The sequence below is a fragment of the Palaemon carinicauda genome, chromosome 11 (assembly GCF_036898095.1).
Source record: "Palaemon carinicauda isolate YSFRI2023 chromosome 11, ASM3689809v2, whole genome shotgun sequence".
NCBI classification, from domain to species: domain Eukaryota; kingdom Metazoa; phylum Arthropoda; class Malacostraca; order Decapoda; family Palaemonidae; genus Palaemon; species Palaemon carinicauda.
In genome coordinates, this window is record NC_090735.1 from 12,996,488 (window position 1) to 13,016,027 (window position 19,540).

Here is a 19,540-nt window from a genome sequence, read left to right on the forward strand (position 1 = left end):
ATATGCATCTAAATGTTTAAAATATCCTACATTGTACTCTGCAGTACTCATATTTTTTTCAAAATATTTTTTACCCTACATGTTTAAATGTAATTACTGAAAAATATCTTCCCACAAAAGTGATGGCACAGAGAATCCTCCATCCCTAACACCAACACTTTTGTGGGAGCTCCACTGGGGTTGCTGGAGAAGGGGTTTGAGATTCAGGAGAAACTGGTTGGAGGATGAGGTGGCAGTTTTGCTTGAGGGGTGAAAAATGTTATGGGGAGCTACTCTGCCACTGCCTTCATTTCATTCATGAAGCACTTGTAGGCTGAAAAACTCGTCCACGGTACACAAACTTGGGGGGCACACTGTTGAAGGGTCCATGCTGTAGGACATTTTGTTAATCTTCAACCAACCACGACCGCTGTCTGATTTTCGAGTGATGCCCTCATCCTTTTTGTCAAGACTCCTTGGGCTTGGCCATCGCCGCCGCCGCCGCCTCATTGCTTGCTGAATGTACTAATTCAGCCTCCTCTTATCTCCCTGTTAAGCCCATCAAGCAAACCCAAGATATCCGCTGTCACTTCCTGGAAGCATTCGATTGACACTTTTCTTGCCAAACTTATGACCTTCTTGAAAAGCATCATCAGGACTGAAGCTGGCATAGTTACAGCACACATTGGCCGCAGACGTTTCCAGCAAGCCTTCTCAGTCACTGGTTTGAAGACATTGAAAGATTCCTCCACACCAAAGTCTGCATTCATGAAACCCTTCAAATACTGGATAACCACGAAGACAGATCACCATGCATGGCTGTTTGGAGTTACACCATCACAGGTCTGCAGTAATGACACGCTAGTCCATTTAGAATTGGGAGGAAAGGACAACTTGAACATTAGGATGCAGTACCTTGACGGAGGATACATATCCCGGAGCATTATAAAGGGTCAGCAGGACCATAAACTTAAACACTTTACTCTGCAAGTAGTGCTCAAACTCCGGCATAATGCTGTAATGAAACTAGTTACGGAGAGTTTGCTCGTCGTTCACACCGCTGCCTTGTTCATCTTGTAAACAACCAGCATTTTCATGATGAGGCATTGGAATGTTCTGGGCTTTGCAGACATGAATAAAGCCAGACCGAATAATGCGATCGGCAGCATTCTGCACAAAATAAACGTACATCTGGGGAAGACAGTATAAGGCACAATTAAAATGGGGTTTAAGCAACTAACATAACACTTATGTAACATTTCATAAATTACAGTTATAGTAAATATATTTTTTTCAACATGCAAACAGAAATTTATTTTAAATTACATGCATTTAAATTGGAGAAACCTAAAAAATATACAGTTAACCTAACTGTCCTTCGATGCCTTGAAACAGAGAACATGGCTTTCTTCCTGGGCAATGTCTGCCGAGGTACCTTCTTCCGAAACAAACTTTAACAATAAAATTTTTTTTCTATATAATAGGACTATATAATACTGCAATGAATATTATTTCAAAATTATGTACTGTTCTGTATCATTAAAACTGCAGTAGTTTTCAAGTGTACTTATGATGATTACATTTACAGTTACCTTACGCATTCGTACAGTTGAACACCGAATCAAGAAAGCAAATAAGAACTTCCCACCAATGTTCATAACTTGCCAGCTTCATCCATTATTCTAACCTTGTTCTGGTTTGTACCACATTAACATTATTATTATTTGCTAAGCTACAACCCTAGTTGGAAAAGCAGGATGCTATAAGCCCAGAGGCTCCAACTGGGAAAATAGCTCAGTGAGGAAAGAAAACAAGGAAAAATAGAACATTTCAAGAACAATATTTCCCAAATAAACTGAAAACCTTAGCAAAACAGGAGGACGAGAGATTAGATAGTGTGCCCGAGTGTACCTTCAAGCAAGAGAACTCTAACCCAAGACAGTGTTAGGCCATGGTGCAGAGGCTATGGCACTACCCAAGACTAGAGAACAATGGTTTGATTTTGGAGTCGTCGTCCTAGAAGAGCTGCTTACCATAGCTAGTCTCTCTTCAACTCTTGCCAAGAGAAAAGTAGCCACTCAACAATTACAGTGCAGTGGTTAACCCCTTGAGAAATGAACTGTTTGGTAATCTGTGTGGTCAGGTGTATGGGGACAGAGGAAGATGTATAAAAAATAGGCCAGACTATTCGATTTATGCGTAGGCAAAGGGAAAATGAACCGTAACCAGAGAGAAGGAACCAATGTAGTACTGTCTGGCCAGTCAAAGACCCCATAACAATCTAGCAGTAGTATCTCAATGGGTGGCTGGTGCCTTGGCCAACCTACTACCTAAGAAGCTACGCTGGGAAAACTCACTGCCTCAAGGTCTGTAGAGCACGATAACGGTAATCATCAAATTTTTCAACGAAAATTACTGTTTAAACTACTAAAAACAGCATTTACTAGCTTGGAGACTTCTCAGGTCCAGATGTGGCATCTAAACCGACAGTCGCCCGAGGCTCATCTTGTGTAAAATGCCGGAGGATAGATTTGGCTTTTTTCTCGTATGTGAAAGAGTTGATGGCTATTCCCTTCCAATGTTGATCAGAGGGGGGGGGGGGACTTTTCCATGACTCGCTACCAAGGAGTAATAAGTTAGCAGACAGCAGCTGGGTGTAGCACACCAAATGTCCGCTAAAAATACCGATCCACTCAACTACACTACACTTTTTTTCATGGCACCAGACAGTTGAATGATTAACAACAAGATATGGGCCCCACCACTTCTGGGATTAGGGGCCCAACGAGCAATTGAGAGCTTTTTTTTCTTTTTTTTTGAGCAAATAAGGAAATTTTGTTTTACAAGGCAACCACTAAATTTCAAGTTCCCTTTGATGAAGGAATTATCTAAATGGAAGACAGCCTGTGGATAGTGGTTTTCACACGCCCCTGATGTATACACGACACCAACAAGGTGCTCGCGCGAGGGTAGTAACCTCTGCATTCCATGCTTTTATCTTTCTCAGGTATATTTGAAAGATTTATATCAGAAAAGTGTAAAGAAGGACTCCACCGGGCGTCACAGGTCTCTCCCCAGAAATAGATTTTTCCTTCATGAAAATCCTTTTATTGAATTATTAAATTTTGAGGTGCAGGATAATCTTTAAAAGAAAAAAAATTATAAAGATACATTTATTACCAACACCATTATTATTAAGTAATTCATGAATAATTTATGTGAACAAACTAAAAGCTGAATGAAATCTAAGGCTATGGAAAAAAGAACTAACCAAAACCTTAACCAATGCGAGGCAATGCAGTGAAGCACAAGGATTTACGTATGAAAGTAAAATACTGTATATGCATATAAAAAAATTCTTATTTATAATTACCTATGTCTTTCTGACATTACAAAGTACACAATACCTAAATAAAGTATGGCACATCAAAATACAATCAAGTCAAGTCGAACCATTCCCAAATATAAAAGCATATTTTCCCTTCCACCACTACTATACAGGAATACCAGTTCACGGCTCTGGTTCCTCAACAACACTAGACAAAACCAGTTTAATTTACCCCTGTACCAGTAACAATTAAACTGCCTTTATGTCCCTTTACGTTCCAAAATATAGTAAAAATTCTCAGACTGTGTCGGTATCTTGCATGATGGGCCTTTGCCTTGTGTTATTTGTACTAATGACTATTGAAAGTTGTCTCAAGATATCACATACCACCATACCACTAAAGAGGCATCCTAATTTGTGTTGTGTCCCATAGGAATAAAATGCCTTCTGGAAATCCATAGAAATAAATATGGAGGAATCTCTATTTAAAGAATTGGACGGCAATTCGCTGACATCAGGATTGTCATTTTCATCATTCTTACAAACTGCCATGAGGAATTTGTACTCCTTTGTACTAAGGGAGGTCCGAGTTCCAAATCTTGAATATCAAGTTTTGTTTTCTCCAGACACCCTACAATAAGTGGGACATTTTACCAGTATGAAACAATCAATATATAAAAATTCCATTGGAAAATGAGATATCCAATAGCATATCAAACATTTCTAGAGTAATTCGTACTTTCTACACAAACCATTACTCGATTACAATTATAACAGTAAGAGGAATCATCTTTGCACTGTTCTCGTGTACCTAATGGCACTCTCCTTCAGCCCAAAGTTACCCATGGCTGCAAAAGATTTCCCTTGTCAAAAACTTCTATTTAAAAGTTATGACCTTCCTCTGCTGCTTAGCAGGACCTGGAGAAGATGAAGTAGCTGTCTTAAGTGCCATGGCATCTATAAATTAAGAGCACTTGATACACACTTGTAGGAGATGCTTTTGCAATAACAGACACTGGGAGAGCGAGACCGACCTACCCAGAAAGTGGCGTTGAGCACTGAGAGAAACCGAGAAGAGGCCAGATTTAAAGGTTGATCACGAATGCCAAAAGCAAGGGACGACGACAATACCCTAGACTGACCATATGCACATATGATCAGTCCCCGATACTTCCCCCCACCCAAGCTAGGACCAGGGAGACCCAGGTAATGGCTGGTGATGACTAACAGGTAGACCTATAGGTTTTTCCAAACCAACCTCCTCCACTCACAAGGACGGTGAGGTTTTAGAAACTACAAGAAACTGTAGTTTGAGCAGAACTCAAACCACAGTCCAGGAGATCACCAGGGAGGGACATTTCCAGTAAGCCATAACAGGAGCAAAGAAACTAGCCAGTTCTAAAATGTTGGGCTGTGCGCAGCAGTTTTCAGAGAGTAATTTCAACTTTAAATATTATGCAGAGTACAGTACCAAGAAACACCAGCACACACAAAAAAAAAAAAAAACCCTGTACTGTATTCCTATTCAAGGATGAGGGTTTGTATTTGTTCAGGAACAATTATCCCTGAGTTTAACATACTTCAAATAACAACACTTTGATCTCTACTTAAAAAAAGGTCAAATCTTCAAAAAATTCATAAAGGAAAGCAAATAATGCGATGATTTTTATTCTGAATATAGTATGGGTAATAGCCATAGTCCAAGTATAATGTATAGATAGTTGATTGGATGTTTTTGAAGGGAAACTGTCAGATAAAATGGTTAGGAAAATCAAGAGCTTGCACCACAATGTAAGCAAGTAATGGCCCAGTGTCCGTTAGGTTAGGAGGAGGGAATAGTAGTTCAAGATAGCATCTCTTACTTTATCTGTATTTTCCCCAATCCTAAATCACATTATTTCCACAATGGACCCATAAACCAAGTGCATTTCATTGAGGTGCTATGGTTTAAGTTGTTCAAAATGCTCTGCTATGTTGAAGCTTGACCACTTTGGTAGAAGAGCAGTTCAATTAAGCAGATGGACCCCTGATTTTCCAATGGAAAAAACTGGGACCTCTATTCTTCAGGTTATATTTTACATTGAAAAATTTATCAATGTTATTCTTGGTGGTTATTTTACTTTTGCCGCTTTTTGTAGACTTATTGACACAATCGACCAATAAAAACACCAAATTGAGGCAAGTAAAATTAGATATAAAGTATTGCCAAAATACTGTACCTTAAGACACTTTTTTTTAAAAATAAAAATTTTCTAGTTAATTTGTACTTTTTCTACCATACAAACCAGAGACCTTTAAGAGGAATATAACTAAGCTGGAAACGACAATTAAGCTTTTAGAGTTAAGTAAAGCAGGCTGTTGAGCGACAGGTAGGACCCGCAATACCAAACAGGTAGCATAACTTTCACTTTGACCTTTATCCCAGGACTTGAAAAGTGGTCTAGGCAGAGAGTAACTTCAGGTTTTGGGTTTGTATGGTTAGGAAAAATCCAATGGATTAAAAAATGTGTGATGTTCATTTACATATCACTAACTTCTCGACCTTTAAAAGGAGACAACCTTTAACAGGAGACTTGTCCTTAGAAGAGATTAGTCCCTAAAACCAATCTGGCTGGTTTTACTGACCAGGTTAATATCAATGCACTTAGGTCTTGGATTACTGAAAATTATGACTCCTGTTAACATTCTAACAACATCAACATGAAGAGATCTCAGGTGTTAAGCTAGGTCCCTACCGGGAGACTGGTATGCAGTCATGCAAGAGTATGGTGTTGGAATGTATAATCATTATGAGAAATGAGATGGATAAATATCAATACCCCCCTCCCCCTTCATCTGGGGGAATGGGAGAGAGAGAACGTATTTTGATAAAGTATAGTGGTTAGCCGACTGCGATCTGGTGTAGTACTCAATGTTTAGTATGTCAACACCACTCCAGCAGCACTACATTTCGCAGAAGAATCTTTGTAAAAAATACTGTATAGCTAGAATCTAGGCCAAGATTTTCTCGAGGTACAATTTCTATTGGACTATCTCAATTTTTTAATATACAAAGGTTAATTGCTTGATTATTACTGTAGCTGGGGAAAATGACTGGTCAAGTGATAAAAAGACAAATAGAAAAGTTAAATTAGGAAAAAAAAAAAAAAAAACTTCATATCCTATAATAAAAAAAAGATAACTATACCCTGTTAAAAACACCAACAGTATAGGTCTACACTGACAATTTCTTGATAAAAAAAAAAAAAAATCTTACAGCACTAAGTACAGTACATTATACTAGAGAACCCTCATGATCACATTATCAGTAATGTGAGACATTTCATCAATACAGAAAATTTACAATTAGAAATAAAAAATTGATAACAAAAAGCCCCTCAATTTCGATTTACAGAAGCTGTATGTGTAAAAATGGTCGAAGTAAGGAATCTTTGTGGCCTAAATAGAACCATTAATGCTAGCGACACATTTGCCGAGGTTTTTTGAAGTTTTTAATCCCATAATACGGTATTTCAACCTCTGTCATGAAGCAGTAATGAAACCAATTAAGGAAGAGCTTGCTCGTTGTCCAGGCCTTCTAATTGTTCATCCAGTAAACAGGCAGCATGTTCATATTGCAACACTGGAATGCAAGGAGCTTTGCTGACAAAACCAAGAATAATGTGCCCCAGGGCATTTCTGCACAAAATAAATGTCTACCTGGGCAAGACAGAAAAGGCCCAATTTTCAGGATGGGGTTTAGAGTACCATAAAGTATAAATTTTCATAAGGTGCAGTTATAGTCAATATATTTTCAACATCTAAGAAATAACATGCATTTAATATAGACACACCCATAAAAATTTAGTTAGCCTACCTGTCCTTGGCTGTCTTGAAACATGAAACACGACGTTCCTCTCGGGCAATAAATGTCTGCCGAGGTATCTTCAAAAACAGACCTGGCAAGCAATGAAAAAAAAAAAAAAACCTAAATTAACACAACATTAAACTGAAATCAATATAAATTCAAATTTATGTACTGTACGATCACATTTATTGAAACTTGGTAGCATAATTGCCATACAGTAATTACATTAACAAATATAAGCACTTTTAATCAAGAAGGTTGATAAGAATTCCATATCAATATCAAATTTATTAGTTACATATTTCCAAACTCATTCTGGTTTGTACCCCTACTCCTCTATGATAGTGTAACGAAGAGTTCCGCTGGGTAAACTAGTTGCCTCATACTCTGCAGGGCCAAACCCCCCAGTAATTTTCATATCTTACAATGAAAAACTCTGTTTAAATCTCTCAAACCAGCATTTCTAAGCTTGCGATGCTGATCACGATAAAAAAAAAAAAAATTACATTTTCCATTTGTTTCATGCCCTTTCGTCTCACAAGCGATATACTTTTCGTACCGAGTGTGGCATTTACCACCACTGTGTAGTGGTTAGTGGATAGGTGTCGGGTGTAGCACAAAAAAAATTTCAAATCTAAATACTGTGCCGACCCACTCCAACTACACACTAACCTTCATGGCCACAGACAGTTGAAAGTTTTAAGAAAAAGATATGGGAACCCCTTCTTTAATTTAGGTTCTGGGAAAGGGGACCCAATGAGTAACCGAGAGCTCCGGATAGTTTTTCTTTTGAGCAAATATAAAAACTTTGGTAAGATTCTGTTTTACAGGACTATCATTAAATTTCAAATGACTTATCAAATTAATGAATTTTGAGATGCAGGGCATTCTGGTTGTAAGAAAGAAAACCATAAATAAAAAATATGAAAATTTACTCGTTGCCTACAGAGTTACTACAGAAAAGCACGAATATAAAAGTGTGAGCAAACTAAATAGTGAATAAAATTAAGGATATCTAAAAATAAACAACAACAATTGACTGATATCAAGCAATCACCATAAAGCACAAGGCTTCATGTACATATACGTATCAAAAGAAAATACTCTTCCTTCTAATTATATATCAATAGTCTTATCACCAACCACCATATTCATAATTAACTACACTATCTAAATACAGTATGGCATATCAAAATAGTTCAGTGAAGTCGAACCATTCTCAGATACAAAAGCACATTATCCTTGCCTAAACTGCTATCCATGAATATAATTTCATGACAGAATCCAATGTTCTATACGTACACGCCAAAACAGCAGTTTATCACTGAACCAATAACAGCACAAACAGGCCAGTACATCACTATATTAGAAAAAACAGCGGAAAGTCTCAAGCTGTGTCCATACTCTCATGATGGACCTTTGCTTGAAGTATTATTTGACAGAATAAAGTTTTTCATAAAAGACCTGACCACTTACCACTAGAACATTAGGAAAATCCCAACTTGTTATGTCCAAAAGGAATCTAATACCTTCTGGAAAAACACAGTTGTACCTTTCTTGTTATGTCCAAAAGGAATCTAATACCTTCTGGAAAAACACAGTTGTACCTACAGAGAAATATAAATTTTAAAAATTGTTCTGTAATTCACTGACATTAGCAGTGTCATTTTCATAATATTTACAAACTCTCACGAGCAATTTGCATTCCTTATATACTAGGCGAGGTAAAAGTTCTAAATTCTAAATATAAATAACTAGTTTTCTCCAGATACCCTATAGGGAATGGGGCATTTTCCCAGTCTGCAATAAAAACTTATAAAATAAATTCCATGGGTAAACAAAGAATTAAAACAAATTAAATTTCTCAGAAATTTAGATTTCCAACATTAAAAAAAATCCCTTAACAATTACAACAGCAGCATGAACCTTTTATTCATTCCTGTGAATGTATCTAACAGTGCACTCAATCAGTCCAAAAGGTCATCCTATGGCTGCGTAAGATACCCCTTCTTTGCACTAACCGATAACTATCTTACCTTTAAAAATCATGACCTTCCTCTGCAGATATCTGGAGAAGCAGCAGCTGTCTTATTGGCCATGGCATCTCAGACCCTTAAGAGATGAGTTTCCAATGAATGACGAGAGAAAGTGTGTAGGCCAAAGAAGTGTCGTGGTGCAATTAGAGAAGTGCACAGTGCACAAAATTCAAAAATTTTGGATATGCATAGCATTCGTGAGTACAGCAATTGAAACTTAACATTATGCGGATGTCTTTACCATGAAAGACTGAAACCGCAAAGACAATGGGTTAGCTGTACTTTACTCTTGTTCAAGGATGAAGGTTTGTATTTGTGTAGGAGCAATTAAGCCGTAAGTTCGTAACTTAACTTCGAGTAATAACTTAATTCTGTAGTAAGATCGACTTTGATAAATTTCCAAAAAATTATTCATACAGGAAGACAAATTATCACTATTCTTTGTATTCTGAATATGGTAAAGGTAATAGACACAGTACAAGTATAAAGGTGCATATGGTTTAATTAATGTTTCCGAAATGAAACTGTCAGTCAAAGAATTAGGGAAATGGAAAGCATGAGATAGCCATATTTAAGCAAGTTAAAACCAGGGACCAACGTTAGGTAGGTGGATGTAGTTGGGCAAGATTGCATTTCTTATATTTTCCCGTTTTACCCAGCCCTAACCCACAAAATTTCCACAGTAGATTGCTAAACTGGTTGCTTTTCAAGGTGTTGCTTTCTCTCTCCAACTGTCCATTATGTAGGTTAAATTTATTCAAAATGCTCTAGTACTGTATACTGAAGCTTGGCCACATTCATAGAGTAGTTCCATTCAGCAAAACAAGGACCGGTACTTTCTAGGTTATATTTTACTTTAAAATATTCATTAATGATATTCTCAGTGGTTATTTGACAGACAAAAATACATATTGAGGCAAGTAACTAATCTAGATTATGGAAGTATCACCAAAATTCTCAGTCTTGCAACCGATACTTGGGTAAAAAAAAAAAATTTAGTCCAATTTGTATTTTTCCTAAACATACAACCACAGATCTTTAATAGGAATGTAACTTTGGCAAAGCTGGAAATGGCCTTTAAGCTTGTTAGCGATGTAAGCACAGCAAGTTCTTGGGCGACAGGTAGCGTAACCTTCACTTTGATATTTTTCCTAGGTCTTGCCATGTGGCTGAAGCAGGCAGTGTAACTTCAAGGTCTCTGGTTTGTACAGTATGGCTATAAAAAATACAAACTAATTAGAAAAAAAATTGCAGTACAAACTTCTGACCTTTATTAATGAGGAGAGACTCCCTTAGAAGGGAGAAAGTTTTTAAAACCAATCCGGCCATTTTACTGATCTTGGAAATATTAAAGTACTTTGGTCTTAGATAAGTGAAAATGAGGACTCCTGTTAACCTTTTAACACCATTAACATGATGTCTCAAGTGTTAATCTAAGTCCCTACCAAGTACTGTACCTATATTTACAAGGATAGTGTGTTACAATGTATGGTCATTATGAGAAATGAGATGCATAAATTATCATCAATCTGTCTGCAAGGCATGGGAGGCCAGCATTTTGATACCCTGCAGTGATTAGCGCACTGCAGACGGGTGTAGCACACATTGTTCAGCCTGTCAATCCTACTCCAGCTGCAATATATTTCAAAGGTACTTTTAGTAAAAAAAAAAAAACTCAGTATAGCTAAGCTTTCCATCTGATATGATTTTCTACTAGGTCACCTAAAATTATTAAAAATGCCCAGTTAACTACAGTATTACTGTAGCCAAGGAAAATGATGAGTTAAGGATATAAAAAGAAAAAAAAAACTAAGAATTTTAAGGAAAATAAACTTAATTTCCTATAATTAGAAAAAGGAGACAATGTATACCCGATAAACAGTCTACACACACTTTGGCCAAAAAAAATCTTACAGCACCAATACATTATGCTAGAGAGCTCTCACAATCAAATTACCAATAACTGACTTTCATCAATACAAAAACTTCACCAATAGGAAAAAGGTTAATGCTAAAAGGCATCTCTATTTCCCTTAACAGGTGTACAGTATATGCTAAATTGGATGAAGCAAAGTTAAACTTCATGGTCTAAATAGAACCACCAACACTACTGACCCTTATATTTGCTAAGGTTTTGTCGAGTTCATAATCCCATAACACGGTATTTCAACCTTCGGCATGCAGCAGTAATGAAAATAGTCAAGGAAGAGCTTGCTTGCAATCCACACCTTCATCCAGTAAACAGGTAGCATGTTCATGCGACATTGAAGTGTACGGGGCTTTTGCAGTCATATGTAAAACCAGGCAAATAACATTACCTACAGCATTTTGCCATAAAATAAACCTAGGGGCACTTTAACAGATACTATTAGCAAACAACTCAAGCTACAAATAGTCTAACGAACCCCATTGTTTGTTGGTTGAAGACTATCTGTATATTTTTCCACATCCAAAAACTAAAAAGATTACATGCAATCACATCAGAGAAACCAATAATTTAGTTAGCCTACCTGTCTTTGGCTGCCTTAAAACCGGGAGCACTGCATTCTTCCTGGGCAATAAATGTCAGGCGAGCCATCTTCTGAAACAAAACTGGCAAGTAATAAAAATGCAACATGTATTAGCACTACTAATCCAGTGTTGTCTTGAATATTAACTATTTATATACTAAACCATATCATTACAATTACGGTAACAAAATTATTAAGCATACTTTTGCCAATTACATTAACAATTACGTTAAGCGTGCATACAGTTTAATACTTCAAGCTAAAAATTATTCCACATCAATCCTTATATACTTGCCAGTTACATCCATATTCTAAACTCGTTCTGGTTTGCATCCCTCCTCCTCGACATTAAAAACTCCACTGGGGAAAACTCGCTGCTTCATGGTCCACAAAGCCCGACTCCTAGTTAACTCACATTTTCTAAAAAAATTGCCATTTAAACTTCTCAAACTAGCTTTTCCAGGCTTGGCAATGTGAAAGTGGGATAGGTGAGACATCAAGACTGATGGTCAGCAGAGGCTGCTCGTGCATGTAATAGAACAACAGACTAACTTTCCCCCTATATGAGTGCCTTTGGCTATTCTCCTTTGCAACACTGATCCTCAATCCCTAACTTCTGATATAATCTTTGCACTGAGTGGGGCACTTACCACAGTGTAGTGGTTGATGAACAGCCACCGGGTGTAGCACACAATTTCAAATAAAAATATTGTACTGTACGAACCCACTCCAACTACACATTTTATTTCATGGTCCCAAAAAATTAAATATTGATTGGTTCTGGGAAAGTTGCCCAAACGAGCAATTGAGAGCTTTGAGTAGACGTTTTTCATTTGAGCACATATGAAAACAATGGTAAGATTTTGTTTTTCAAGAGACAATTATCAAATTAATGAAATTTGACGTGCAGGGCAATCTGGTTGAAGGAAAGATAAGGATGCTTCAAAAATACAAAAATATTTCTGTTACCTACTGAGTTATTACAGAAAAGCATCAATATAATATGAACAAGCTAAATGCTGAATAAAAGTCAAGGATATGGAAAAAAATAATCAACAAAAATTGACCAATATCAGGCAATTCCATAAAGTACAAGGATTCATGTATTAAAAGTATTATGAATATTAAAAGAAAATTCTCATCCTTTCAATTTTCAATTAAGTCTTAACATCATCAATCACCACATTCATAACCACATTATCTACTAAATACAGAGTATGACATATCACAATAAAATTCTAAATACAGAGTATGACATATCACAATAAAATTCACTTAAGTTAAACCATTCCCAGATACAATAGCACAATTTCTGTGCCATCACTACTATCCAAGAATATAATATGTCCATGATTTAATCCAATGATCCAACAGACAAAACGGCCAGTTGAAAATTTTTCAGTCGATCTGATAACTTACCACCAGATCACTAAGGAGGCATTCTGACTACTTGTCCCAAAATAATGGAATGCCTTCTGGAAATCCACAGAAATAATACCTACACGACAAGAATTGGTCCACAATTTGCTGACATTAGCAGTTTTATTTTCACCATCTTCACTAACTCTCATGGACCATTTGTACTCCTCATGCACTAGGCAGGGTCAAGGTTTGCTATTCTAAATATAAACTTTGTTTCCTCCAGTTACACTACAGGGAGTGGGGCCTTTTGCCAGTCTGGATAGAGTATTTATAAAATAAAAAGGAAAAGGAAAAAATGGGCATAAGAATTGATTGAACCAATCAAGAAGTTTCTCATAGCAATTTGGATTGCCTGCATACAAACTATTACACTCAACTAATAACAGCAGCAGTAGCATGAACCTTAATTTTTATTGTACTTACCAAGAACAAATTATGACCTTCCTGTGCAGGCATCTTGAGAAGATGAAGCAGTTGTCTCAGGGGCCATGGCATCTAAAAAGAAAAGGACGAGGGCAAGACAGTCGGCCAAAGAAGTTTTGCGATTCAATTAGAAAAATTAAACAAGATCTAAAAATATTGGGCTGTGGGCAGAAATCTGTAGATAATAGAGACTAAATATTATGCAGATTTCTGTACTATAAAAAACAGAAACCAATAGGACAAAGGGCTGACTGTACTTTACTCTTATTCAAGCATGAGGTTTTGTATTTGTGTAGGAGCAATTAAGACAATTTCATTAAATTGTGGCAACATACTTGAGAAAGAATTAACTAGATCCTGTAGTATGACCATCACTTTAAACAAAAAGTAAAACTCCAAAAAATTAATTCTTGGAGGAAGGCAAATATAATGATTCTTTTTATTCTGAATATGGTAAAGGTAATAGATACTCCAAAATAATGCGTATATGGTTTAAGTCATGTTTTCAAAGTGAAACTGTCTGTTAGAGAAATGGAAAGAATAAGTTTGCCACATTTAAGCAAGTGTGAACCAGTAAACTACATTAGGTAGGTGTATGTAGTTGGACTAGATACCATTTCTCATTTCACTCTTTACGGCAACCCTAACCCCACAAAATTCCACAGTGGACCCATAAACTGGTTGCTTTCCATGGTGGTGCTTTATCTCTGTCCAATTTAAAGGTTAAATTCATTCAAATGCTCTAGTATGCTCAAGCTTGGGCACTTTCATAGAGGAGTAGTTCCATTCAGCAGGGGAAACTCAGATTTTCAAATAGGCCAAACTGGGACCCCTACTTTCTGTGTTATATTTTACTTTTAAATATTTATGGTATTATTGTTATTCTCAGTGCTTATTTGACTTTTACAAAGTTTTGTTCACTTATTGACACACCAACAGGTAAAACAACCAATTGAGGCAAGTAATTACATTAGATAATTGAAGTACTGTATCACCAAAATTCTCATTTTGCAACATACTTTCCAAGAATTTATTTTTTTCCCCTAAACATACATCCAGAGACCTTTCATAGGAATTCAAATTTAGCTTGGCAAGAAATGGCCTTCAAGCTTCTTAACGCTGTGGCACAAGAGGCTGTTGGGCAAATCAAACAGCTTGCCCACCCAACAGGTAGCATTATCTTCACTGACCTTTTTCCTAGGTATTGCAATGTGGTTGAGGCAGGCAGTGTAGCTTGTCCAAAACAGAAGGATGTCCTAGAGAGTGCGCGTGGTAGGTGTCGGTGGGGTAGTCCAACTGTGTTCTCTAGGGCCTGTCACGGCCCTCCCCATTGATGAAGGGATTATCTAAATGGAAGACTGCCTGTGAATAGTGGTTTTCGCACGCCCTTGTTAAGTATACGACACCTACAAGGTGTTCGCGCAAGGGTTGTAACCTCTGCATTCATGCTTTTATCTTTCTCTAGTATATTTGGAAGATTTATATTAGAAAAGGTACTAAGAAGGACTTTTCACCGAGCGTCACAGGCCTCTTCCCAGAAACAGATTTTTCCTTCGTCAAAATCCCTTTTGTTCACACACACATTACAAACTTTTGACCTTTAATTGAAGACTTGCCCTTAGAAGAGTGTCACCAAAACCAATCGGGTTGTTTTACTGACCTGGGAAGTGTCAAAGCACTTTGGTCTTGGATTGCAGTGAAAATGATGACCCCTGTCAATCTTCTTAACAAAATTAATATGAAGATGTCTCAGGTATTAAGCTAGGTCCCTACCAGGAGACTGGTAGGCAGTCATGTAATAACTTCTATTTGCAAGGATAGTGTGTTGGAATGAATTGCCATTATGAAAAATGAGATGCATAAATTTCATCAATCCTACACCTTGTCTTAGCAGATGGGAGAGAACAGCATTTTGATACAGTGCAGTGATTAGCGAACTGCAGCCGGGTGTAGCACAGATGGCTCAGCACGTCAACCACACACAAGCTGCGCTACATTTCACAGGTTCTTTTAGTAAAAATACTACTGTATAGTTAGAATCTCGGCTAAGATTTTCTTCAGGTAAGATTTTCTACTAGGCCACTTTATTTTATAAAACTAACAACTTATCTGATTATTCTGGTAGCAGAGGAAAATAAACGGGTTAAGGGAAAAAAAATGAAAAAATTAAAAAAGTAGGAAAAATATAACTCCCTATCCTGCATTACAAAAAAGGAAAAAAAAAAAAAAAAAGGATATAAATGTTCCGATAAGAAAACAACTATTAAGATCTATAAGATCTACACACACTCATTTGACAAAAAAATTCTTACAGCACCTAGTACATAATACTTGAGAACACACAATACCATTTATTTCATCAACAAAAACTGACAAAAAAAAAGTTAATACAAAAATCTTTAAAATTTCCATTAACAGATGTTTTATATACTGTACTAAATTGGAATAAGTAAAGTCAAACTTCATGGCCTAAATAGAACCATTGACACTAGTGACACTTATATTTGTCAAGATTTTCTCAGGTTCATAATCCCATGACACTTACAATCTCCAGCAGGAAGCAGTAATGAAATTAGTTGAGGAATTGGCTTGCTTGATAGGACAATGTCACTGTCCCTTGCCTCTGCCATTCATGAGTGACCTTTAAACCTTTAAGAGTTCACTTGCCATCAAGTTCATGTTGCGACATTGGAATGCACAGGGATTTGTAGGCTTGTAAATAAAGCCAGTGAAATAAGACTTACGTCAACTCCGGACAAAAGCATGCACTTAGTCCAGAAAGAAGGCACAAATGTCACAATGGGTTTAAGCTACATAAGAGTTAGTATACTAAGTGCATGCATTTAAATTAGAGAAAGCAAGGAAAATAACACTGTCCTTTGTTGCATTGAAACCAGTGCACTGCATTCCTCCTGGGTAATGAATGTCTGCCGAGGTATTTTCTCTCAAAACAAAATTGTCAAGCAATGGTGGGAAAAAAAAGAAAGAAAAAAAAAGGCACTATGTACATAATCCTGTAATGAATATTAGTTCAATATGTACTGTACTGTATCCTTACAATTACTAAAATTTTCATGCATACTTAGGCCAATTACATTTACAATCACGTTTAGTGCAAGTACATAGTACAACCCTTAAATTATTTAAGCAAAAAAGAATTACACATCAAAACTTACCAGTTTCATCCACATTCCAAACTCGTTCTGGTTTGTATCACTCCTCCTCTATGATATAAAGAAGCTCCGCTGGGAAAACACGCTGCCTCATGAATAGAGCCCGACTCCCAGTATTTTTCACAAGTTAAACTTCACAAACTAGCCTTTCCAGGCCATGAAATGCGTATGCAAGGTAGGCGAGACATCTTGACTGATGGCTGGACACTGCTTTGCTTGTGTAAAATGCTGAAGCAAAGATTTTTCAAGCATATGAGCGAGTCTGTGGCATTTATGAAAGTATATATTTCATTGCAATGCTAAGCCTCAACCCAAAAAGATTAAGGAATTTACCTTTTGTACTGTGCCCTTTTCCCTGACTTTCAATATAATCTTCACACTGCATGGGCCACTTGTCACCACGGTACAGTGGTTAGCAAACAGCTGCAGACTGTCACACAAAACCAAATACCAACCCACTCCAACTACACATTATCTTTTGTGGCCCAACAGTTTAATGTTTTAAGAAGATCTGGGCACCACTTTTTTTTGTGGGGGGGGGGGGATCTGGGAAAGGGGACCCAATGATAAATTGAGAGATCCAGGTACATTTTTCCATTTGAGCAATATGAAAAAACTGGTACAATTTTGTTTTACATTACATATTAAATTGATTGGACTCCTTTATTTAATATGAATTTTGAGGTGCAGGGCAATCTCGATAAAGGAAAGAAAGTAAATACTACTACTAAAATATAAAAATGCATTAATTACCTACAGAATTATTACAGAAAAACAAATAAAAGATGTGAACAAGTAAATGCAGAATAAAATCAAGGCTATGGAAACATAAAAATTAACATCGAGCAATACTGTAACGCACAAGGATTCAAGTATGAAAGTACCGACAAATATCCTTAGTAAACGAAACTGCTCTTCCTCAACATCAACTACCATATTCACATCCAAACACATTATGGCATATCAAAATAGTTCAGTCTAGTCGAACCATTCTCTGTATAGGTATTGTTATTTGACCACCTTAAATAGGGATCGTGGGGCACCCTCGACCGGAGGGGAAAAAAAAAAAAAAAAAAAATTAAATAATTTACAAATCAATTTACAAAATTTCAAATATGAAAAAAAGACTAAAAAGATTATTCTAATCTTCAAAAAAAATTGAATAAAAGCCAAGTCCAATATAATTATTACAAATAAATTAAAAAAAAAAACTAAGTATAAAAAAAATGACTTAAAAATTTCACCAAAAATCTAAATATGGAAATAAACTATTCTAAGCACTTACTCTATGATAATCGAGCACCATTTGTCGAGATCCAAGGGGGCAGGAACCAAAGGGGAATGTTTCCTGAAATGGGAAAGAGGTTTTTTGGCTAAAAAAAAAATCTATCCTCTTTTCAAAAGTTTTATGAGGTAGGTAAATGACGTAGTTAGTGGCTGAAATTTTTACAGGATATTGTATTGCTATCGTACAACAAAAATGTGTAAAAGAATCGGCACTTGGATATTATTTAATGTTTTAATAAACGGGCAAATTTTTTTTTTTTTTTATTTCTTTTTTTTTTGCAGTTACGTCATGAAATTTTTCAAGAAAATTCCTTATATCCATTGCTAAGCATGGTATTTATGCATGAAAATATCAGAAATTGTATATATATACAGTATATAAAAAAAAAAGGAATACATAACAGCTATGTCAGCTTACCCGTTGGATATGCTCACAAAATGGCCGCCAACCCCACCACCTTGTAAAGTCAAATCTGCTACCTGAAAGGGAAAAAGATGTTGATATCAGCGAGTCATTTAATAATGTAATTGTTCGAGGATTTGCAGAAAAATATTATGGTAGCTAGAATGAGGTTTATAAAATATTTTGCGATTAAAAAAAAATAAAATAATCATAATTAAGTTATCATAAGGGTACAAACTTAGGACAGGAAAGCTAGGGCCTCTGTTACGGCCCTTCCCTTTGATGAAGGAATTATCTAAATGGAAGACAACCTGTGAATAGTGGTTTTCACACGCCCCTGCTACATACACGACACCCACAAGGTGCTCGTGCGAGGGTAGTAACCTCTGCATTCCATGCTTTTATCTTTCTCTGGTATATTTGGAAGATCTATATCAGGAAAGTGTAAAGAAGGACCCTTTTTCACTGGCCGTCACAGGTCAACCCAGAAAAGCTATCTTATAAAAACAAACTGGGTTGAAGACATTCATTACACTTTACAACAATTCTTTTTTATACACGCCTAAACACTACAGCACATTCGATAATTATATAAAACTTTTATATTACACAACTTACCTCAACTAGGCATTGATGGGTCGAGCTTGACCCGAGGGTATCTCAGAAATAGCACAAGGAATATAGCTGGGATGAAATGCTTCCTCACTCTACTGCTGCGCACTGAACTGATGTCTCGCAGGTCAACATCACTCGCAACTAATACGGACGAAAAATTATGGCAAAAAAGAATATTTTTTTAACCTCGGGTCATATACAACCCACCACACTATCCAGGGTATACTACAGCACCATTACTATCAAGGAAAAAAATCAATTTATAACCAGATCTAATGTTCCACAGAGAGAGAGAAAAAAAAAAAAAAAAAAAAAAAAAAAAAAAAAAAAAAAAAAAAAAAAAAAAAAAAACCACCACAGTTTGATTTACTGCTGTACTAATAACAGCACAAACTGACCTGTATATGCCTATGCTGAAAAAAAAATAAAAAATAAAGTCCCAGGTTGTGTATCTTCACATGAAGTGCTCGCAATCTGAAAACATTGGACTGAGCGCTGCAGTAATTGAAACCAAATA

At 36.4% G+C, this 19,540-nt stretch overlaps 1 protein-coding gene across 2 annotated transcripts; it reads right to left on the bottom strand.

Moving 5' to 3' along the window:
• Positions 1-516: 516 nt before the first annotated feature.
• Positions 517-19,211, bottom strand: LOC137649618 (uncharacterized). 2 transcript variants are annotated; one of them, XM_068382596.1, is made up of 5 exons: positions 19,027-19,211; positions 13,546-13,617; positions 11,701-11,768; positions 7,164-7,245; positions 517-1,170 (listed from the first exon to the last, which is right to left on the bottom strand). In XM_068382596.1, the coding sequence occupies exons 2-5, from the start codon at positions 13,615-13,617 to the stop codon at positions 1,006-1,008; spliced, it is 387 nt and encodes a 128-aa protein (XP_068238697.1). In that variant the 5' UTR covers positions 19,027-19,211; the 3' UTR covers positions 517-1,005. The 2 variants fall into 2 exon arrangements, with proteins under 2 accessions (XP_068238697.1, XP_068238696.1); XM_068382595.1 differs by having other exon boundaries at positions 11,701-11,771.
• Positions 19,212-19,540: the final 329 nt, after the last annotated feature.

What these genes read in the sequence shown, in the direction of transcription:
- LOC137649618 (XM_068382595.1), bottom strand. Translation starts at nt 13,617, where the DNA reads ATGCCATGGCCCCTGAGACAACTGCTTCATCTTCTCAAGATGCCTGCA. An exon ending in TTTAAGGCAGCCAAAGACAG is followed by an intron (nt 7,246 to 11,700) that starts GTAGGCTAACTA and finishes ATTGCTTGCCAG; the next exon opens with GTCTGTTTTTGAAGATACCT. An exon ending in TTCAAGACAGCCAAGGACAG is followed by an intron (nt 1,171 to 7,163) that starts GTAGGCTAACTA and finishes TGTCTTCCCCAG; the next exon opens with ATGTACGTTTATTTTGTGCA.